At 39.9% G+C, this 24,416-nt stretch overlaps 2 protein-coding genes across 2 annotated transcripts in view; both read right to left on the bottom strand.

Annotated features, from left to right (window-relative positions):
- Positions 1-24,416, bottom strand: part of LOC311040981 (uncharacterized protein) — a gene marked incomplete at its 3' end in the record, with an annotated part of 47,895 nt that overhangs the window by 21,793 nt on the left and 1,686 nt on the right. The window contains exons 3-7 of the mRNA XM_084051419.1: positions 21,953-22,054; positions 16,687-16,785; positions 14,612-14,713; positions 3,653-3,751; positions 1,554-1,655 (exon numbers count right to left, since the gene is read on the bottom strand). Of these exons, the coding sequence (XP_083907545.1) occupies positions 1,554-1,655; positions 3,653-3,751; positions 14,612-14,713; positions 16,687-16,785; positions 21,953-22,054 (504 nt within the window). The remainder of the gene's footprint in view (positions 1-1,553; positions 1,656-3,652; positions 3,752-14,611; positions 14,714-16,686; positions 16,786-21,952; positions 22,055-24,416) is intronic.
- The window catches only part of LOC311040980 (uncharacterized protein), a gene marked incomplete at both ends in the record, with an annotated part of 32,223 nt that continues 12,451 nt past the window's right edge, over positions 4,645-24,416 (bottom strand). The window contains 4 exons of the mRNA XM_084051418.1: positions 4,645-4,660; positions 5,701-5,800; positions 16,687-16,785; positions 20,503-20,505. Coding sequence (XP_083907544.1) covers positions 4,645-4,660; positions 5,701-5,800; positions 16,687-16,785; positions 20,503-20,505 — 218 coding nt within the window. The remainder of the gene's footprint in view (positions 4,661-5,700; positions 5,801-16,686; positions 16,786-20,502; positions 20,506-24,416) is intronic.

The following is a 24,416-nucleotide window of genomic DNA, read 5'->3' as shown; positions in this document are numbered from 1 at the left end:
ATCCACCACTTAAAGACCAGATGAAATGGCTTTTTGCAACCATATTTTTACCTAATTCACAGACAAACAGGATGGGCTGGGTGCTCTGAGCCAATCACAGCTGAGTTTTCCAGCTCAGTATTACAACAGTCACACAGCATACATGTGTTTTAAAGTATGTGATCTAAACTCGTTGCGTTGTACACTGCAACAAGGCGAATCAAGTGCATGTTACTGCATTGGCTTTTTCTCACCTCAAATGTTTTTGGAAACATTTACTGTATTATTTATAACATAATCAATATCTCACCATTCGGCCATCCTCTTTGTCCAGATTCAACAGAGTAGCACTGCCCTCTAGAATCTAGCATATGCTAATGGATATAGACTTGACAAGTGCTTAATATAACACATACAAATTGGTTGGAGTGTCCGCCCTGAGATTGGGGGGTCCAAGTTCAATCCCCCGGCCGGGTCATACCAAAGACTATAAAAATGGGACCCATTGTCTCCCTGCTTTAGCCTGCGTCTGTCAATCACAGGGCCCTGTCGGTGGTGCCTCTAGTGGCTCAAGTTTGCGTGAGACGGCACACCTCGGTCACGGTCCAAAACTATACTTTATACAAAACACCTACTGAGCCTCGTGGGTAGGTCAGTATCTCACCTACTTAGACCAATCAATAGTCTGATTAAACGTGATAATGTCCCATTCAGTCAGTACATTGACAGCATCCGAAATGGGTGGCAGGGTCGACTCTATACTTGGTCCTCTCTTTTTTAGCGGCGCCAGCCGCTCTATATCTGACTTTGTCCGTGTGCGTGTCCGGGTGTATGTCCGTATGTCCGTCCAAAGTGATTGGTCAAGCTTCACGTGACACGTGGCTGGATTATAAACACATATTGATGACAAACAGTATGTATGTTTGAGCACGGGGCTCATCAAAGGCGCCGCTTCCTTCACACAGGGTGTGATTTTTCCCTCTAAACCAAGTTTTTTGTGATCAATGTGAGCTTGTAGATCAGGTTCAAGTGGTTAAACTTAGAATCAAGAAGCTAATAAAAAGCCTGATTACTATCTGTGTTATCTCACACAGATCAGACTCACAGACCCATTTCTAGACCTCTCACCTCCTACAGAGGCAAACCATCAACAAACAGTTTTCATAGTTTTCAACTGCTACCAAACTTTAACCAGGCATTTGTGGCTTTCATGGCTGGAGATGCTTCTGTTTCATGATGTCATTCACTTGGCGGCTTGAGCTCTGAGCTGTGTGACACACACACTGTTCTAGATGCTTTGGTCTACGGCCACTCTGTAGAGAAATGGACTATGTGGTGCAGTTTCTCTTTTGTATTTCTTCACATATTTAATGATGCCTATGTATATTGATTGATTGAATACTTTATCAGTCAAAACATGTAAATAGCACAGAGGTAGAGTAAAACATTTAGGACAAAAGTCTAATACAAAAAGTCCTGGGGACTTATAATATCTTATAATATTCTATAATAGCCTGATATTATCATTGTCATGATATGTTTTGCCAAGATTATGGTATAGTTAAAATACGTACTGAAGTGTGGGTGGTCTTCAGGATCCTCCTGTTTAATAGAAATGTCCCTGGCTGAGTCTGGAGAGTTCATCTTCACCTGCAGTCTGGACTCCACACACTGGTCTGAAATGAACACATTGAATAATTACTTTAATTACTGGAGCAATGGTGTCAAAAATAAAGATTTGTAGATTGTAAAACCAAAATAGCCAAAGTCAACTTTCCAAAATATGAATATTGGGTTCAAAGATTGTGGGATTTATACATTAAGGAAGATATTACGCTTATTTTTATTTATTTTTTTAAATATTAGACAAAGATATAATTGTAACAAAAGATGGACTGCTGCAATGCAAACAATGGTCTAAAGTGAATAAGGTGAAAGTATCTCTTTTTAATGTTTCTGCTGTCATGCATCCCATCCTTCTACACCCACACCACCACCGATTAAAAGACCCAACCGTGTGTGAAAAGTAACTATTTTGGCATAACAGTGGAGGTAGTTAGGGTTCATCTTCCAGGGAACTAGGAGATGGTTATTATGAGAGAGGTTATGGTGACACTATGTTAGGGTTCATCTTCCAGGGAACTAAGATGGTTATGAGAGAGGTTATGGTGACACTTGGTTAGGGTTCATCTTCCAGGGAGCACGCATTCACAGAGCAAGTTTCACAGCAATCTGTCCATTAGACTTTGAGACATCTTGTGTGTGAGTGGCCTAAAGGTGGAGCATTTGGGCACCACAATCAGTAAGATTCATCCTTGCTGGGTGCATTAAAGGACTATTTACTGTAACTGTTAATAATAATAATAATAATAATAATAATAATAATAATAATAATAATATTAATATAAAATGTATTTGTATAGCACCTTTCATGACATGACATGCAGCTCAAAGTGCTTTACAGAGAAATAATACAATTACAGTTACAAATAATTCAACAATAAAGCAAATAAGAAAAGCAGAAGCATACAACAACATTAAAATAATAGCAAAGGGCAGTGAATCAGGCCATACACTGAGGACATGTACAACAACACAGAGATTTAAAAATCAGCTAAAAGCAGGAGTGAAGAAGTAGGTCTTGAGCTGTGCTTTAAATCTATCCACAGAGGCTGACTGTCTTAGGTGTAATGGGAGTTTATTCCACGCTGTCGGTCCGTAGATGCAAAATGCTGCTTCACCGTGTTTATTATATGTCATTGTAGGCACCTCGAGCAGGTCAGCACTTGAAGACCTGAGGGGGCGGTTTGGAACATATCTCTCTAGGCAGTCATAGAGATAGGAAGGTGCCATACAAGTTAGAGCTTTATAAACTAGTAAAATAATTTTAAAATCAATCCTATAAACAACCAGGAGCCAGTGTAGTGAAGCTAGAACTGGAGTAATATGTTCTCTCATTTTAGTTTTAGTTAAAACTCTGGCTGCCGCATTTTGAACAAGTTGTATTTTGTCAGTTGTTTTCTTTGGCAGGCCAGAGTAAAGTGCATTGCAGTAATCAAGCCGAGAGAAAAGAAAAGTGTGGATCAACGTTTTTGCATCGTCCAACTTCGCGCAATATTTCTAAGATGAAAGAAAGCAATCTTGGTAACATGATTAATGTGTGTATTTAAATTCAATTCAGAATCAATAATAACCCCTAGGTTCTTTACTGTAGTGTTACTTTCTACAGTCAGGTTACCAAGTCTACTTATTATTGATTCTCTCTGCTCACTAGAGCCAATTATGAGAACTTCTGTTTTATCCTCATTTAGCTTAAGAAAGTTGGAAGAAGCTGCATTCAGTCACAGTTGGCACTGTGTGCAGTGGAAAAGGCCATATGACCTAAAACAATCATCCAGAGTATGTATGTGCATAACTGACCAATTTATAAATACAACATTCTACTGATCTGGCATTTCTCTTTGAATGCATTTCAATATTTTATTTTTTATAACTACCATTACCGTTATATCCTATTCCATTTTTATTGTATCTAATTCCACACAGTGGAAGCAAAATTCATTCCGCTGCCAAAGTATAGTGCAACTAGCAACTGTATTGTATGTGTATGTGACAATAAACACCTTTAAGCTAAAAAGGAGGAAGAAAGAGAGAGACAGTGAATGAAACGTACTGAGGTCTGGCTGGTCTTCAGGTTCCTCCTGTTTCATTGAAACGGGTCTGGCCGGTTCTGGAGAGTTCATCTGCATCTGCTGTCTGGACTCTACAGAGTCTGGAATGAAACAATTAAAATCCCAGAGGAGGTTAGGATTAATTAAGAAGATAAACTCCTCTTATACTCAACTTCAACAATAACAGAAAACAACTTCAGGAAGGGGTAACTTATTGTGTTAATAACTTGTCAACTGGGTAAGTTACTTTTTCATAGAACACTTCAATTATAATTCATAACCTTTTACATTTCAAGTATACACACACACACACACATGTAACATGGTAATCATGTCACATAGTAATCACTTATTGTCATTTGGGCAAGAAACTTTTTCATAGAACATTCCCTGATTATAAAGCATTAGGGCTGGTAAAGAAATTATAATTCATAACCTTTAAGGCCCGTTTTCACTTCAATATGTTTTGCAGTCATTAATATTTTGTGGAAAATATAAGAAATATCTTCATGTAATCCTCTCTCTGATAGAAAATGTTCCCTCTTTAAGGCAAGTAGAACAGTTTTAATTATTTAGTCATGATTTGTGCAAATGAAATACTTATAATATTAATATAAACAATACAAACTTTTTCTTTTTCAGGTAAACACTGTTCAGGTTCACTAGCCTCGCGTAGCCAGACAATATCACACGACATACTGCCTAGGGCTAAAGTGCAATGCAATTTCGCAACGGCAGATTCGGCTGGAACCAGGCTACAGGTTCACTACATTAAATACTTGAAATGCCCCTTTTCCTTCAGGTCAATTGATGGATTGAATATGTTATTAACAGTTCTATACACGGTCTGCTAAATTCATTCCTATTTTTAAAAAACAACAAAAAACATACCTTTAGCATTAGCATTAGCATTAGCATTCGCCCACCACAACAACAAAGCAAAGTTTTTGAACGTCGTGTGTAAATTCCTCTCGTTTCACAACGTGCCAGCCTGTCACTCTTTACACAGACTGTCGCACAAAGACACACTCAGACAGAAGTTACACAAAGGTTTGTTCACTGCAAACTTATATTATAACACAGACTTTCTCTGTATCAGTTCGTTCACTCTCTGCTCTGTTTATTTGGCTCTAATAGATGTGTTTCAACCCGGACGAGAGAGACGGACGGACACGGTCCGGGTTGAAACACACACTATTCCCGTAGCCATGGTTCCATACCATGGTTCACATGACGCTCGTCTGTCACAAGCGTCACGGAACCACGTGTTCCTGGTTTGCGATTGTTCTACATTTACAACTGCTACATCTACATAAACGTTCAAATTCAAAATATAAAGTGCTGACCCCTATACCATGGATGTAACAAGTTGAGGCGTAAAGGTCTAAGTACCTGTATATTGCGTATTGTTCAATAAAAAGCTTTTTAATCCGATCGCCAACCATTTCCTTGGAATTTTCTACTATGCTTTAAAAAATTCGACCCTATCGGTTGGGAGGTGTACTGCACTCTGATACATTACCCAAAAAAAAAAGAAAAAAGACCGCTGATCGGATTAAAATGCTTTTTTTAAACAATACGGAAGATAAGGGTACTTAAATCAGGGCGCCTCAACTTGTAACATCCGTGGCCATAGGGTAAATCACTTTATATTTGAAATATGAACGTTTATGTAGATGCGGCAGTTGTAAATGTAAAAACAATTGCAAACCAGGCAGGAACGATAGTGGTTCCATGACTGTCATGGCGTGACAGTCATGTTTCAGGAAAAACTATACCCGCAGAGTTCCCGCAGAAGCCTCATAAATGAATTAATAATGTTCCATGAATTTCAACGTTTATTCTTAAACAGAAATACGTTTAAAGGTTTTACAAATAGAAGAAACACAACGTGAATGAGTTCATCTTCTGCTGTGTTTCAGTGGTTGAGCTGCTAACAAACGTCCTCCTGCTGCTTAACGACGACACTGTTTAGAAACGACTTTTTTAGTTGTCTTTGTATTTTAAAGTGTCAACAGCATAGACTTAGGTCAACAGTCAGTCAACACACCAGTCTGTGTTGACGGCAGTTGGCGTGTTGCTGCCCCCCACTGTTGGTCTCGGGTACTGTCCATCGTTTATATACAGTAACAATATGTGACCTTCCTGACCTGTAGAGACCAGAACATCCATCTAGGAGTGCAACAGTTAATCCGACTAAATCAATTTAATTTTTATTTTGGCCATGTCATTACAGGTAAAAAATATTGAAAATAGCAGATCTACAAGCTCACAACGTGTCACGGTGCGATGCGTTTTGAGCTTGTAGATCAGATATTTTCCACGTCTTGCACAACACTAATGTGCAGCATAGTATAAGATAGGGCTGATGTCATTTATCAAAGATAAAAAACATAATAGCTTCTCAATTAATTAATCAGAAAATGAATCTACAGAGTCAGCCCTACAATAGCTTCCATCACTGCACATTGATGCTGCACAGGTCTGATCACGTCTCATAGAAATGCAGGATACAACATATACCAACATACCATGTTACAGGACACAACAACATACCATGTATTAAACATGTTAACCATATAATTTTCAAACTATGTAACTATATCAATATTTCTATGATACATTCAGACTGTATGGTATATTCAGACTGTGACACAGTAAGAGTATCACAAGTTATTTCAAAGCAATGTATGTTCCAAATAGTTCTGAGTTTGGTTATTGTACCAGAATGTTCTGGGAAACAGGAAACAGTTCTGTAAGATAGATTGATTGTAATTCAATGGGCCAGAGTCGGTAGGTAGATATTTGTATATATTTTGTATATTAGAAAGGTCTAACCAGGGACTGGGGTCGCAAATTAGCCTTGGCTATAAACCCCATATACAATGCAACGGTTTCATGTTTTATAACTTAATTGTTTTTTGTATTGTCCCTGTCAAATAAACATATAAAATAAAAAGGCCGACCTAAAATGGTGTACCTAATCATTGATTGAATACTTTATTAACAGTTTGCAAAAAAAGAAAAGAAAAAAAAAAGAAAAAAATAGTACAGTGGTACGATTAGCCACAAGTTTCCTAGGGTGTTGTGGGCATCACTTCCTGTCGATTTCATTGGATATCATTGAATTTCATTGGATCAAATCGACAGGAAGTGATGCCCACAACGTCCTAGGAAACTTGTGGATACAATGGTGCTAAAAGGATAACACCAAAAGCCCTAAGGGCTTGTTTCCATTGTGGTCCTGTGTATTCAATTCATCAAGGCATCTAAAGACATACAAGAATATAATATACAAGACATCAACACTAGTATCAATAAAGTGTGTACTGTAAAATGGGTGGGGGGGGGGGTACTTTTTGATGTTAAGCTTAGACTTTAATTAGCCTGGCTCCAGCCTGTGAATCGCTAGCCGTGCCCATTAAAAAAATATGTTCAGGCGATTCTGGTCTGGTGACGCTCTCATAGGAGGTCTCACAGTACGTTTTAACAGCGGGCGACTCTCGGGCGATCGCGGGCGACATCGTCCAAAAGATAAAGAAAGTCTATGAGAGCCGGCAACTACTGGCGATCCGGCGAAGTAGGCGGGGGGGCGATGAAAGATGGATTTTCTTTATCTTTTGCACGATGTCGCCCGGCGATCGCCCGAGAGTCGCCCGCTGTTAAAACGTACCGTCAGCCTCGGTTGAAAATCTGTACGACAAATCGGGTTCGGGATAATCCAGTATGAACCAATCGCCAAAGAGTCTTTGAAAAAAAAAACTTTGGCCACGCCCCCATCTCAGCAATCGGCTGCATTGAGAGGGCTTTCAGACTGAATAATGGAGTGAAACGAAATGAAAATTCAGGCTGAGTGTCAGGCTAGACTTTACTAGGACCAGTGACAAATCGCAGACAGGTGCTCTTTTATGGTGGTTTTGAAGGAGGGTAAGAATTCACCCAAGTGCGATGTATTTTGAGCTTGTAGATCAGATATTTTCCACAAGTCTTGCACAACACTAATGTGCAGCATAGTATAAGACAGGGCTGATGTCATTTATCAAAGAGAAAAAACATAATAGCTTCTCAATTAATTAATCAGAAAATGAATCTACAGAGTCAGCCCTACAATAGCTTCCATCACTGCACATTGATGCTGCACAGGTCTGATCACATCTCATAGAAATGCAGGAATCCATTGTGGTCCTGTTTATTCAATTCATCGAGGCATTTAAAGACATACAATAATATAATATACAAGACATCAACACTAGTATCAATAAAATGTGTGCTGTAAAATGTGGGGGGGGGGGGTAATTTCTGATGTTAAGCTTAGCCTTTACTAGGACAAATTGCAGACAGGTGCTCTTTAGTAAAGTAAATCCTGCGATATATCTCGATATTGAAACATAACGATACGAATCGACGTGACGTCATACCGTATCGCGATGTTTTAAATATTTGTTAAATAATGTCACCTTTAATGTGCTATCACAATCTAATAATGTGATAAAACTTAATAATGATCATATAGCCTTTACATTAAGTGTATATACATCATAAGTAATACAAAATACATTTAAAATACAATACACGCAGAGGAAAAGCGGCGCAGCTGGGGCCACAGTGGCCGTGAAGCCATGTCATTTTTCGAGGGGCACACGGCCAAAGAGAGGGCCATGGCCGCCGTGAGCACCGTGAAATTCCTGCCCTGATCATAGCCCTTACATTAAGTGTATAAACATCATAAGTAATACAAAATACATGCAAAGTATTGTGTCCTTAGTTAACTGATTATTTAATAATTGAAATAGTGCCCCATTCATTGTGCATGTAATATAATACATCAAAATTACATTAAATCATAATATAAAAACTACGATTCTACCTTTATACAATTGATATGGTTTAGATGGTAATTTATATAGCTTAAGGGACCGTTCAATGGAGTTCAATGGACAGGTGGTGCCACATTGGGAGGTTACTTTCAATGGTGTGACCTTCTCTTTCTATTATGGTATATATATTTTTTTACATTTAACACTTAAAAACTATGTGTTGTGAGGTTTCAAAAGAAGAAAACAAAAGAGCTGGGATATGTCTCCAAAAGACGAGTATAGCCTAAATATCCATGATATTTTTTTCTTATCTATCCAACTCCCTGACAACATACAGCTGTTTAATTTAATCCTCCCAATCAACTTATTTATAGTGGAAATTTTTCCCCTTGGTGTGAATGCACTGATGTCTTTTCAGAGCACTTAACTGACTGAAACTCTTCTCTCACTGTTAACATTGTGGCAAGAGTTTTCTCCAGTGTGGACATGCTGGTGTTTCTTCAGGTTACCGAAACAATTAGGTCACCTGAATAAATGAAACACTTATGTTTTACTTTTTCTCCAGTGTGGATACGCTGGTGTCTCTTCAGGGAACCTGACTCACTGAAACTCTTGTTACAATGTTTACACTGGAAAGGTTTTTCTCCAGTGTGAACACGCTGGTGTGTTTTCAGGGAACGTGCCTGACTGAATCTCTTGTTGCATTGTTTACAGTGGAAAGGTTTTTTCTCCAGCGTGGATACGATGGTGTATCTTAATGTTACTTGCACAATTAAAATTCTAGTTACAGAGTGTACAGTGGAAAGGTTTTTCTCCAGTGTGGACACGCTGGTGTATCTTCAGGTCAGATTACTTACTGAAACTCTTGTCACAATGTTCACAGTGGAAAGGGTTTTCTCCAGTGTGGATACGCTGGTGTTTCTTCAGGTCAGATGACTTACTGAAACTCTTGTCACAATGTTTACAATGGAAAAGTCTCCCCCCAATCATCACTGTCTTCAGTGACTTCAGTGTCAGATTCAAGCTCAACTTCAGAGTATTGTGAAGAAACGTCTTCATCATCTTCACTTTTCACTGCTAGTAATGTCAACATTGACCCCACAGGCTCCTCTGGTCTTTGTAGTAGCTCCTCCTGTTCCTGATGTCTCTCCAGTTCAGGTGACCAAATTAAACTCTTGTCGCAATGTTCACATTGGAAAGGGTTTTCTCCAGTGTGGATACGCTGGTGTTTCTTCAGGTCAGATGACTTACTGAAACTCTTGTCACAATGTTTACAATGGAAAGGTGGAAAGGTCTCCCCCCAATCATCCTGTCTTCAGTGACTTCAGTGTCAGATTCAAGCTCAACTTCAGAGTATTGTGAAGAGACGTCTTCATCATCTTCACTTTTCACTGCTAGTATTGTCAACATTGACCCCACAGGCTCCTCTGGTCTCCTCCTGTTCCTGATGTCTCGCCTGTTCAGATGACGAAATGAAACTCTTGTCGCAATGTTCACATTGGAAAGGTTTTTCTCCAGTTTGGATACGCTGGTGTGTCTTCAGGTGACCCGACTGATTAAAACTCATGTTACAGTGTTCACAGTGGAAAGGTTTTTCTCCGGTGTGGATGCACTGGTGTGTCTTTACTGCAGATGCACAAATGAAACTCTTGTCACAATGTTCAAACTAGAAAGAGTTTTCTCTAGTGTGGATACGCTGGTGTGTCTTCAGGCTACCCGACTGATTAAAACTCATGTTACAGGGTTGACAGTGGAAAGGTTTTTCTCCGGTGTGGATACGCTGGTGTGTCTTCAGGGAACCTGACTCACTGAAACACTTGTTACAATGTTCACACTGGAAAGGTTTTTCTCCAGTGTGGATACGCTGGTGTCTCTTCAGTGCAGATGCACAAGTTAAACTCTTGTCACAACGTTCACACTGGAAAGGGTTTTCTCCAGTGTGGACACGCTGGTGTCTCTTCAGTGCAGATGCACAAGTTAAACTCATGTCACAATGTTCACACTGGAAAGGTTTTTCTCCAGTGTGGATACGCTGGTGTGTCTTCAGGTGAGATGAACTACTGAAACTCTTGTCACAATGTTTACAATGGAAAGGTTTCTCTCCTGTGTGGATACGCTGGTGTGTCTTCAGGGAACCTGACGCACTGAAACACTTGTTACAATGTTCACACTGGAAAGGTTTTTCTCCAGTGTGGACACGCTGGTGTCTCTTCAGTAAAGATGCAAAAGTTAAACTCTTGTCACAATGTTCACACTGGAAAGGTTTTTCTCCAGTGTGGATACGCTGGTGTGTCTTCAGGTCAATTGACTTACTGAAACTCTTGTCACAATGTTCATAGTGGAAAGGTTTTTCTCTAGTGTGGATACGCTGGTGTGTCTCCAGGGAACCTGACGCACTGAAAGACTTGTTACAATGTTCACACTGGAAAGGTTTTTCTCCAGTGTGGACACGCTGGTGTCTCTTCAGTGCAGTTGCAAAAATGAAACTCTTGTCACAATGTTCACACTGGAAAGGTTTTTCTCCAGAGTGGACACCCCGACTTGTCTCCCCCCAATCATCGCTGTCTTCAATGACTTCAGTGTAAGATTCAATTTCAACTTCAACTTCAGAAGAGTGTGAAGAGGTGTTTTCATCAATTTCACTTTTCACTGCTAGTAATGTCAACATTGACCCAACAGGCTCCTCTGGTCTTTGAAGTAGCTCCTCCTGTTCCTTTTTAATCTGTGGAGGCTCTGATTCCTCCTGGAGCAGACTGGGGCTCCTCTCCTGTTTAGGAGAAACCTCCTCTTTACACACAACCATGTGCAGGATGTCTAGGAGCAGAATAATAACATGATAGTCAACACTGCATTCATAAAATGTAAATACATTTTTGTATCTTCCAAGTAGGGATGTCCGATAATATCGGCCTCCCGACATTAGCATAACAATGAAATGTGAGCTTACCATAATCACAGTAATCCCTAATCATATTCAAGGGCTTTTACAGAGAAATGAGACAGACTCCAGTCACTTTTAAATTAGAGCACTGCAGAGGGCAGGTGTGTGTGTGTCTGGGTCCAGCTGACGCTCGTTCAAATAAGCCTACATCTAATCTAATTAAAATGGCAACCAGTCCCGGGACTCACTTTATTGAAAATCTAACATCACTCTATTATATTAGATTTATTAGATATTATATTGATAGTATAGCTATTTTATTTTATTAGATATGTGATGTTGTTACCTGACAATTAGATGACTTTTGGTGAAAAGCGGTGATCGGTTGATATAAGTATCGGAAATGAGGAGTTGGACAATATCGGTATATCGGTTATCAGTATATATAAATAAATACATCACATGGATGCAACTGGGACGCATCATCAGTGTTGTAGCCTGGGATCATAGGGTGTTTCGGGGTCTCGCAACATACAACATACACCCTCGCTCAGGTGACCCAGCCAGGGTTGATCAAGCCCCGACTTATGGGCCGATACCACTAGATTTGGCCGTCTAATGGTATTAGCTCCGCTTGCGGTACGCTGGAATGGAATGGCCCTCCTAAAGGCCTCACCGCGGGTTTGTTGGGCTTCTTCCTCACGGAAGACACAGCATGGGGCGCTAACCCATACTGCTCCCGGGATACCGTCTACATTCCGGCTGTAAAAAAGTAAATATTTAATATCCCTACTTCCAAGTTCCATGTACAAAGCTATTGCCTACTAAGACAGACCAGACAGCTACTAAATAAGAATCTGTGTTGGGGGCTATGAACACAACAGGTTTCCAAAGAAGTACTGCTTAACTCCCAAAAGGTTTGGACAGCAGACTTACAAAGAAGATAAAAGATTTTGAGCAAGTCAACAATGTGACCGACGTGTATCGACCTAAAAGGTCTTCATCAGGGTCTGTTTCTGGGATTAACTTCACAAACCACCGTACCGATCATCGCCACATTTATTGTGCATGCATATTTTAATCTAATTGTGAGTAAAACAGGGGCTGGGTGGCTCTGAGCCAATCACAGCTGAGTTTTCCAGCTCAGTATTACAACAAAGCTACACAAAGCGTATATATGTGTTTTAAAGTATGTGATCTAAACTCGTCGCATTATACACTGCGACAAGACAAATCAAGTGCATGTTACTGCATTGGCTATTTCTCACCTCAAATATTTTTTGGAAACATTTAATGTATTGTTTATAACATAATTAATAACACAGCATTCAGCCATTCTCTTTGTCCTAATTCAACAGAGTAGCACTGCCTTCTAGAGTCTAGCATATACTAATGAATCATAACTGTTTGAAAGACTACTTGACAAGTGCTTAATATAACATATTGAAATTGGTTGGAGTGTCCACCCTGAGATTGGGGGGGTCCAAGTTCAATCCCCCGGCCGGGTCATACCAAAGACTATAAAAATGGGACCCATTGTCTCCCTGCTTTAGCCTGCGTCTGACGGTCTGCAGAAGACACATGATAATGTGGATTCACGTGACCAGGATGGTTTACCAGGCTATCCCTGCTTGGCACTCAGCCTCAAGGGTTGGACTGGGATAAGTCCCTGTGACATACTAGCGTCTTGTCCAGGGGCTGTACTTGTACATCAAGCCGCCTCACGCCACAGAAACATGCCTATGGGGCCACATGGCTCGAGAATAATTGGCCCTAACCCCAAGGCTACCTACTTACCTGAGGATGTAATCTCATATTATGTTTTTTGTCATTATTCTGTGGGTTGATGAAAGTTGGGGAAAACGCTCACCCCAAAACATGAATTATGATTCTGTGCCTATCGGTACATAACTCGGACGGCACTGAGTCGGCTCAAGCGAACTTCGCAACTTTCGGCACGGCAACTCGCTCGCTTTAGCTCGCTCGGTGGTGTCTCTCGTGGCTCCAGTTTGCTTGAGATGGCGCACCTCCAACGCGGTCCAAAATTATACTTTATACAAAACAACTACTGAGCCCCGTCAGTAGGTCAGTATCTCACCTACTTAGACCAATCAATAGTCTGATTAAACGTGGGTAGGTCAGTATCTCACCTAGTTAGACCAATCAATAGTCTGATTAAACGTGGGTAGGTCAGTATCTCACCTACTTAGATCAATCAATAGTCTGTTTAAACGTGATAATGTCCCATTCAATGCATTGCCAGCATCCGAAATGGGTGGCAGAGTCGACTCTATACTCGTCCTCTCTTTTTCCCTCTAAACCAAGTCTTTTGTGATGCATTGTGAGCTTGTAGATCAGCTATTAGCAGAACCCTAGCATAGGGATGCTAGGGTTTAAGTGGTTAAACTTCAAATAGAAGCTAATAAAAAGCCTGTTTAGCCCATTTAGACCTGAGGCCCATTCTAAAAACACCTTCTGAAAATCTTCAAATATTTTTTCAGATATTACAACAAATGTATGTTACTATATACTGTACATAGCAACAAGAACCCCAAAAGGGGTTCCCGTCCTGAAAGGTGAAGTTACAAATAGGGGTTCCCACCCAAAATGGGTTCATATCCGTGTTATCTCACACATATCAGACTCACAGACCTGTTTCTAGACCGCTCACCTCCTATAGAGGCACACCATAAAAATCTGTTTTCAAATACTACCAGTGTTATTCTTTCTGTATTTTTATGTTGATATTATTTGAGATGTTTGGTTGCTACTGTATACGTCTATGAATTGAATACCAAGGACCCCAATGGAAATAAGCGAGGACTTTTTTGGACGGACCTTTTAGACAAGGTATTATAAAGGTAATTGTGCTGTTTTACATTGTTTTGCCTAGTAAAATATTCAATCAATCAATCAATCAAACCAAACCAAACTTTAACCAGGCATTTGTGGCTTTCATGGCTGGAGGTGCTTCTGTTTCATGATGTCATTCACTTGGCGTCTTGAGCTCTGAGCTGTGTGACACACACACTGTTCTAGATGCTTTGGTCTACGGCCACTCTGTAGAGAAATGGACTATGTGGTGCTGTTTCTCTTTTGTATTGCATATATTTAATGATGCCTATGCATATTGATTGATTGATTGAATACTTTATTAGTCAAATGTAAATAGCAGAGAGGTACGGTGAAACATTTAGGCCAACATTTAGGCCGGATATTATATTGTCATGATATTTTTTACTAAGTATAGTTAAAATACGTACTGAGGTGTGGGTGGTCTTCAGGTTCCTCCTGTTTAATAGAAATGTCCCTGGCTGAGTCTGGAGAGTTCATCTTCACCTGCAGTCTGGACTCCACACACTGGTCTGAAATGAACACATTGAATAATTACTTTAATTACTGGAGCAATAGTGTCAAAAATAAAGATTTGTAGAATGTAAAACCAAAATAGCCAAAGTAAACGTTCCAAAATATGAATATTGGATTCAAAGATTGTGGGATTTATACATTAGTGAAGAAATCACGCTTATTTTTTAAACATTTTGTTAAGCTTAGACAAGGAAATAAATGTATTAAAGATAAACTGCTGCAATGCAAACAATGGTCTAAAGTAAATAAGGTGAAAGTATCTCTTTTTAATGTTTCTGCTGCCATGCATCTCATCCTTCTACACCCACACCACCACCGATTAAAAGACCCAACCGTGTGTGAAAAGTAACTATTTTGGCATAACAGTGGAGGTAGTTAGGGTTCATCTTCCAAGGAACTAGGAGATGGTTATGAGAGAGGTTATGGTGACACTATGTTAGGGTTCATCTTCCAGGGAACTAAGATGGTTATGAGAGAGGTTATGGTGACACTCGGTTAGGGTTCATCTTCCAGGGAGCGTGCATTCGCAGAGCAAGTTTCACAGCAATCTGTCCATTAGACTTTGAGACATCTTGTGTGTGAGTGGCCTAAAGGTGGAGCATTTGGGCACCACAATCAGTAAGATTCATCCTTGCTGGGTGCATTAAAGGACTATTTACTGTAACTGTTAATACTAATAATAATATAAAATGTATTTGTATAGCACCTTTCATGACATGACATGCAGCTCAAAGTGCTTTACAGAGAAATAATACAATTACAGTTACAAATAATTCAACAATAAAGCAAATAAGAAAAGCAGAAGCATAAAACAACATTAAAATAATAGCAAAGGGCAGTGAATCAGGCCATACACTGAGGACATGTACAACAACACAGAGATTTAAAATTCAGCTAAAAGCAGGAGTGAAGAAGTAGGTCTTGAGCTGTGCTTTAAATCTATCCACAGAGGCTGCCTGTCTTAGGTGTAATGGGAGTTTATTCCACGCTGTCGGTCCGTAGATGCAAAATGCTGCTTCACCGTGTTTATTATATGTCATTGTAGGCACCTCGAGCAGGTCAGCACTTGAAGACCTGAGGGGGCGGTTTGGAACATATCTCTCTAGGCAGTCATAGAGATAGGAAGGTGCCAGACAAGTTAGAGCTTTATAAACTAGTAAAATAATTTTAAAATCAATCCTAAGAACAACCAGGAGCCAGTGTAGTGAAGCTAGAACTGGAGTAATATGTTCTCTCATTTTAGTTTTAGTTAAAACTCTGGCTGCCACATTTTGAACAAGTTGTATTTTGTCAGTTGTTTTCTTTGGCAGGCCAGAGTAAAGTGCATTGCAGTAATCAAGCCGAGAGAAAAGAAAAGCGTGGATCAACGTTTTTGCATCGTCCAACGACAGATAGGCTCTGATTCGCGCAATATTTCTAAGATGAAAGAAAGCAATCTTGGTAACATGATTAGTGTGTGTATTAAAATTCAATTCAGAATCAATAATAACCCCTAGGTTATTTACTGTAGTGTTACTTTCTACATTCAGGTTACCAAGTCTACTTATTATTGATTCTCTCTGCTCACTAGAGCCAATTATGAGAACTTCTGTTTTATCCTCATTTAGCTTAAGAAAGTTGGAAGAAGCTGCATTCAGTCATAGTTGGCACTGTGTGCAGTGGAAAAGGCCATATGACCTGAAACAATCATCCAGACTATGGATGTGCATAACTGACCAATTTATGAATACAACATTCTACTGTTCTGGCATTTCTCTTTGAATGCATTTCAATATTTTATTTTTTATAACTACCATTACCGTTATATCCTATTCCATTTTTATTGTATCTAATTCCACACAGTGGAAGCAAAAATAATTCCGCAGCCAAAGTATAGTGCAACTAGCAACTGTATTGTATGTGTATGTGACAATAAACACCTTGAAGCTAGAAAAGAGGAAGAAAGAGAGAGACAGTGAATGAAACGTACTGAGGTCTGGCTGGTCTTCAGGTTCCTCCTGTTTCATTGAAACGGGTCTGGCTGGGTCTGGAGAGTTCATCTGCACCTGCTGTCTGGACTCCACAGAGTCTGGAATGAAACAATTAAAATCCCAGAGGAGTTTAGGATTAATTAAGAAGAGAAACTCCTCTTATACTCAACTTCAACAATAACATACAGCAACTTAAGGAAAGAGTAACTTATTGTGTTAATAACTTGTCAACTAGGTAAGTTACTTTTTCATAGAACACTTCAATTATAATTCATAACCTTTTACATTTCAAGTACACACACACACACGCACGCACGGACGCACGCACGCGCACACGCACACACACACACACACACACACATATATATATATATAACATGGTAATCATGTCACATAGTAATCACTTGTCATTTGGGCGAGAAACTTTCACAGACCATTCCCTGATTGTAAAGCATTAGGGCTGGTATAGAAATTACAATCCATAACCTTTAAGGCCCGTTTTCACTTCAATATGTTTTGCAGTCATTAATATTTTGTGGAAAATATAAGAAATATCTTCATGTAATCCTCTCTCTGATAGAAAATGTTCCCTCTTTAAGGCAAGTAGAACAGTTTTGTTTTATTTTTAGGAAATTAATTCTTAATTATTTAGTCATGATTTGTGCAAATTAAATACTAACAATATTAATATAAACAATACAAACGTTTTATTTTTCAGGTAAACTATTGTTCACTACTACATTAAATAGTGAAATGCCCCTTTTCCTTCAGGTCAATTGATGGATTGAATATTTTACTAACAGTTTACGAAAAAAGCACAGAAAGTAAAGTTCTATACACGGTCTGCTAAATTCATTCCTATTTTTAAAAAACAACAAAATACACGGTCTGCTAAATTCATTCCTTTTTGTAAAAAACAACAAAAAACATACCTTTAGCATTAGCATTAGCATTAGCCCGCCACAACAACAAAGCAAAGTATTTGAACGTCGTGTGTAAATTCCTCTCGTTTCACAACGTGCCAGCCTGTCACTCTTTACACACAGACTGTCGCACAAAGACACACTCAGACAGAAGTTACACAAAGGTTTGTTCACTGCAAACTTATATTATAACACAGACTTTCTCTGTATCAGTTCGTTCACTCTCTGCTCGCTGATTTGGCTCTAATGGATGTGTTTCAACCCGGACGAGAGAGCGGGACGGACACGGTCCCCGGCCGTGCCTCTCTCTCTCGTCCGGGTTGAAACACACACTATTCCCGTAGCCATGGTTCACATGACGCTCGTCTGTCACAAGCGTCACGGAACCACTTGTTCCTGGTTTGCGATTTGTTTTACTTTTACAACTGCTACATCTAAACTCATATTTAAAATATAAAGTGCTGACCCCCATGCCACGGATGTAACAAGTTGAGGCGTAAAGGTCTAAGTACCTTCATATTCCTTATTGTTCAATAAAAAGCTTTTTAATCCGATCGCCGGCCATTTTCTTGGAATTTTCTACGATGCTTTCAACTACTCGACCCTATCGGTTGGGAGGTGTACTGCACTCTGATACATTACAAAAAAATAAAATAGAAAATAGAAAATGGCCGCTGATGAGATTAAAATGCTTTGTATTGAACAAAACGGGAGACATGGGTACTTAGACCAGTGCGCCTCAACTTGTAACATCCGTGGCCATAGGGTAAAGCACTTTATATTTGAAATGTTAACGTTTATGTACATGTGAGAGTTGTAAATGTAAAAACAATTGCCAACCAGGAACAATAGTGGTTCATTGACTTCCATGGTATGACAGTCATGTTTCAGAGATAACTATTCCCGCAGAAGCCTCATAAATGAATTAATAATGTACCATGAATTTCAAAGTTTATTCTTAAACAAAAATACGTTTTAAAAGCTTTACAAATAGTTGAAACACAACGTGAATGAGTTCATCTTCTGCTGTGTTTCAGTGGTTGAGCTGCTAACAAACGTCCTCCTGCTGCTTAACGACGACACTGTTTAGAAACGACTTGTTTTAGTTGTCTTTGTGTTTTAAAGTGTCAACAGTCAGTCAACACACCAGCAGAGTGTCTAGACGGCAGTTGGCGTGTTGCTGCCCCCCACTGTTGGTCTCGGGTACTGTCCATTGTTTATATACAGTAACAGTACTATGTGACCTTCCTGACCTGTAGAGACCAGAACATTAGGGTGACCATATGTCCCGTTTTGTGCGGGACAGTCCCGCATTTCAGTGACTTTTCAAGCGTCCCGCAAATTGAGACGCTGTCCCGCATTTTGATTGATAGGCTCCAGTTTTCAAATATGCGTTTAAAATCTTGATTTTATCAATTAACTGGCTGTGCGCAGCGCAGCGGAGCAGTGGAGCCTGTCATCAGGGAGCGGGCCGAGTGTGTGTGTGTGTGTGTGTGTGTGTGTGTGTCTGTCTGTCGAGACTCGAGAGGAGAAACGCTGCCCCAATTAAAACACTCGCCCCAAAACACACTCGCCCCTATGTTTTTCGCCGACCGAGGCCGCCAGATATACCCGGGGCGAGTGTGTTTTGGGGCGAGTGTTTTTCTTTGAACGAGGCGGCCGCGGCCGCGTTCTTGTGAACAAGCAGTGAATTAAATCACATGTTGCTGGTGGAATACAAGTCGGAAAGAAAATAATCAGCAGCTCAACAACATATAAGAGGATACAAGAGCTATCTGTGCAAAAGCTACAAAGTGTGCATATTTAAGCAAGTATTTTAAAACAGTGAAAGCTACCGAGGAAAAAGAAAAGAAAGTAATAGACCCCGCCAGGACTCAAACTAACGACCAGTGACCACGTTGTGAATAATTATAAACAAACAACCTCCTGGTGCTTGCTTCCAAGTTGGGGGGTAAACCGAAGGTATTGACGAGGAGAATGTTATGTTCATCAGAGATCAGAGGATTTAGCAGCTGCCCAGACATTCTGATAATGTTAGGAGCAACAGTGACACTACGCCAACAGTGACACTACGAGCAGGTAGGGTCCAACCAAGTGTTTCTAAATTGACTACAGTCTGCACAGAACCCTATCCATCAGATCCAAGTTTTTATTTGCATAGTAGTTCTATTATAGTTATTATTATCATACTCCTATTACAGAGAAGATTTCATACCCCCCACTTTTTGCAAAAAAAAAAATTTTAATTGTGTTTAATTTTTTTGATAATAAATCGGTAAAATCAGGCAAAAATAAGAATTAAATAACATAACCTGAATCCTAGCCCGAATCCTAACCCTAAAACCGAAATAAATTAACCAAAAACTGGTAAAAAACGAACCCAATCCGCCCAGAACCGCAGAAACAGGAGATAAGCTCCTGGCCTATGGGCCACATGGCTCGGGAATAATTGGTTCTCAAGTCTACCTACTGACCTGCCGATATAATCTCATATTATGTTTGTGTTTGATGGGAAGTAATTATGATTATACTTTTGATGTAAAACTTCAACAATTATATATATTTATTTATTGGCATCTAACTACGTCCCCATTACGACGGATATTCTCTGAAAGTGTGAAAAACATACTTATTGATTTAACTAATACTAAAGTTGAGCAGTCGACTCTGTACTTGTTCGTATCCACCGTAGAAAAGGTCCTCTCTTTTTTCCATCTAAACCAAGTCTTTTGTGATGCATTGTGAGCTTGTAGATCAGCTATCAGCAAAAGCAAAGGAGATGCTAGGGTTAAAGTGGTTAAACTTCAAATCAAGAAGCTAATAAAAAGCCTGTTTAATATCTGTGTCATCTCACACAGATCAGACTCACAGATCCATTTCTAGACCTCTCACCTCCTACAGAGGCACACCATCAACAATCAGTTTTCATAGTTTTCAACTGCTACCAAACTTTAACCACGCATTTGTGGCTTTCATGGCTGGAGGTGCTTCTGTTTCATGATGTCATTCACTTGACGGCTTGAGCCGTGAGCTGTGTGACACACACACACTGGCCCTCATTTATCAACGCGGTGCAGCCCGAATAATGAGCGTACGGCGTGATCACCGCACCTTTCGGCATTTATCAATAAATCCTGACGTGAGCTTCATCCTACTTTACGCTGAGATCTCACGTCTGGTCGAGACCAGTTGTTGACGTTGGCTGCTCCCGTTTATTCCATTCTAGACCTGCAGAGCAGCATTGTTTGACTGTCTGAGAGGCATCTGGACACATAATCCACTCATACATGTATATATCTACACTAATAAATAAATCCCTGTGAAAATATAACATTTTATAAAGTAATTTAAACAAACTGCTTTAACAGTCATTCGGTTAAGCTTGCAGATCTGCATGGCTGCATTGGCTATTTGAAAATAGCAGATCTACAAGCTCACAACAGGTTGCATCGCGACGCGTTGTGAGCTTGTAGATCTGTTATTTTCAGCGCAGCAGCGCTTCTACGAGAGAATTTTCGGGAGCCCCGATCATCTTTTCACTGACAGTGAGGTCTACAAACTTACAGTAGCTTGTCCTATGTTATGGAGTTATGTCATAGAGAGTTATGTAGGCTACACAACCTGGCTGGGTTAAGGATATAAACCCGACGCTCCAATATTAACGTTGCGGCACGGAATCACTGCATTCCGCCCGAGTCTCATGTACCGCTACGCTACATGAAAGACAAAGTTGGGCGGGCGGGCGCGTGTGTGTGTGTGTGTGTGTGAGAGAGAGAGAGAGCGAGACAGCGAGAGAGCGAGTGAGAGAGGCGTGTGCGTGTGCGTGTGTGGTGAGCGGGGGGCGCTTCTTATTGGCTTTTCATGTCTTTGGTCGTATTCTGGTTCGTCTTCATGTCGTGAAATCGGGGCGTTTTGAAAATATTTTAGGGCGTGTTATTTAAATGACGCTCGTTTCAGCCGTGACATTTATCAACGCTGGGACCAAGTGTAAGCTCGGATCAGCTGTGTAGGATGCGTTGATAAATGTGACTTCGACGTTGGTGTACGGCCGAATATATGGAAAAATATACGCCGGTTTATACGCTGCGTTGATAAATGAGGGCCACTGTTCCAGATGCTTTGGTCTACAGCCACTCTGTAGAGAAATGTACAACGTGGTGCAGTTTCTCTTTTGTTTTGCATATTTAATGATGCCTATGCATATTGATTGATTGAATACTTTATTAGTCACAAAATGTAAATAGCAGAGAGGTACAGTGAAACATTTAGGCCAAGATTTAGGCCGGATATTATATTGTCATGATATTTTTTGCTAAGATTATGGTATGATTAAAATACATACTGAGGTGTGGGTGGTCTTCTGGATCCTCCTGTTTAATAGAAATGTCCCTGGCTGAGTCTGGAGAGTTCATCTTCACCTGCAGTCTGGACTCCACACACTGGTCTGAAATGAACACATTGAATAATGACTTTAATTACCGGAGACCCAGCAGTGGTTTAAAAAAGTAAAGATTTGTAGAATGTAAAGGCAAAATAGCCTACATGTAAGTCAACTTTCCAAAATATGAATATTGGGTTCAAATATTGTGGGCTTTATATATTAGGGAAGAAATCAGGTTTAATTTCAGATTAGGATCCTTAGGAAATAAATGTATTAAAAGATGGACTCCTGCAATGCAAACAATGGTCTAAAGTAAATAAGGTGAAAGTATCTCTTTTTAATGTTTCTGCTGCCATGCATCCCATCCTTCTACACCCACACCACCACCAATTAGCAGCCCCAACCGTGTGAAAAGTAACTATTTTGTCATAACAGTGGAGCTAGTTAGGGTTCATCTTCCAGGGAACTAGGAGATGGTTATGAGAGAGGTTATGGTGACACTATGTTAGGGTTCATCTTCCAGGGAGCATGCATGAGCAGAGCAAGTTTCTGTAGACAGCAATCTGTCCATTAGACTTTGAGACATCTTGTGTGTGAGTGGCCTAAAGGTGGAGCATTTGGGCACCAAAATCAGTAAGATTCATCCTTGCTGGGTGCATTAATGGACTATTTACTGTAACTGTTGGAAGAAGCTGTATTCAGTCATAGTTGGCACTGTGTGCAGTGGAAAGGGCCAGATGACCAGAAACAATCATCCAGATTATGGATGTGCATAACTGACCAATTTATAAATAAAACATTCTACTGTTAAAGGACAACTTTGCTTTTTTACAACCAAGGTTTATGTTTTAGATTGTAATTAAAGTAAATAAAAGATGAGTGTTAAAAAATTAAAATTTACTGCTTTCTATAGTTTTAGCAATTTTCACAATCTTTTTTACAGTGTTTTCACAGTGGGCGGGGGCATTCTGTCCGGTGGCTAAATATGTATTTTTTTAACACATTAACCCGGCGTTTTCTTTATTATTATTTACAGTAGCTCTTCTAGCCCCCAATAACTCACATCTGGCCATCTCAGACAGCCGGACCTTTTTTATTGTGTAAAAAAGGCATATTTAGCCACCGGACAGAATGCCCCCGCCCACTGTAAAAAATATCGCAAAAAATGCTAAAACTATAGAAAGCAGTAAATGGAAAAAAAATTACACTCATCATTTATTTACTTTAATTACAAGCTAAAATATAAACCTTGGTTGTAAAAAACCAAAGTTGTCCTTTAAGGCAATTTTTCTTTGAGAGCGCAATATTTTATTTGTTATAACTACTGTAACACTCTGAATTGATTTGAGTATACATGAGAATTGATTTGAGTATACAGGGGAATAAGCTGTTCACTAATGGAGAGGTCGTACCCTCCTCCCGACAGTAGGGGGTGCCTAAGTTGCAGGGAACTACACTGATATCTAACCTAGAATAAATAAGAAGGATGGATTACAGGGGCGTGCTGGGGGCGTGTCCCAGCGTAGTACCGGGGTATTGCACATGCGCAGTAAAATCCTGCCTGAACATACAAAAAGGCTCAGTAGATGGCAGCGTGTGACCCTTAAACGGTAGTGTTTGTTTTGTGTCACTTCAGTAGCCACGGAGACCTGCTGAAGATCTTTATTTGCTGAAATGAAATGTTAATAACTTGGATATGGGGGCTTATGTCACTTTGTTGTTGTTCTTTATAACTATGTAAGTCATTTAGTCCACTTGTGTATTAGAATTACAAACCTCCAGCTGTTTAGGTGCTGAGTGGAGAGAACAACAAACACACACCTCGCCGACTGAGAAGGGATCCTGGGTTTTTTTATGTAGCGCCTCTGCTGGAACACTCCGTCGTGCACTTCCTGATAACACTGCGCATGTGCAATACCCCGGTACTACGCTGGGACACGCCCCCAGCACGCCCCTGTAATCCATCCTTCTTATTTATTCTAGTATCTAACCAGGAAGTGAAATCCTACTGATGCTGGTTAGAGATTGTTGTGATTGACTGTGCAGCAGAGTGAACATGTACCCTTTTTCTTCTGTTTCAGGTAAAATGTGATTAGTTCAGCAAGAGAGAAATGTGGAATAATGTGATAGGAAATAGTAGTCTGTTGATCTGTTTCAGTGCAAGAGTCCTGGTTAAGGCCACATGATTGTGTAGCAATGATCAGATTGTGTCTGTATTGTAATTGTACTAGTAGTCTGCTGAGGTATTACACTAATATGGAGGTACTGATATGAAAAGAAATAAGATATGAGTGGTCTGTTGAAAAGGGAAATGTGAAAAGGTTAAATTGGGGAAATACTCAGCTTTTTGTTAAAATGCCTTTGTTGTTATTTTAGTGGGTAAGGTTTTGATTTCTAATTGTATTCCGAATGTTAAGATTATTTG

The sequence above is a fragment of the Gymnoscopelus microlampas genome (assembly GCF_963454915.1).
Source record: "Gymnoscopelus microlampas genome assembly, chromosome: 24".
Lineage (NCBI taxonomy): Eukaryota > Metazoa > Chordata > Actinopteri > Myctophiformes > Myctophidae > Gymnoscopelus > Gymnoscopelus microlampas.
Note: the sequence above shows the minus strand (reverse complement) of the source record. Positions and strands in the feature narration are given on the sequence as shown.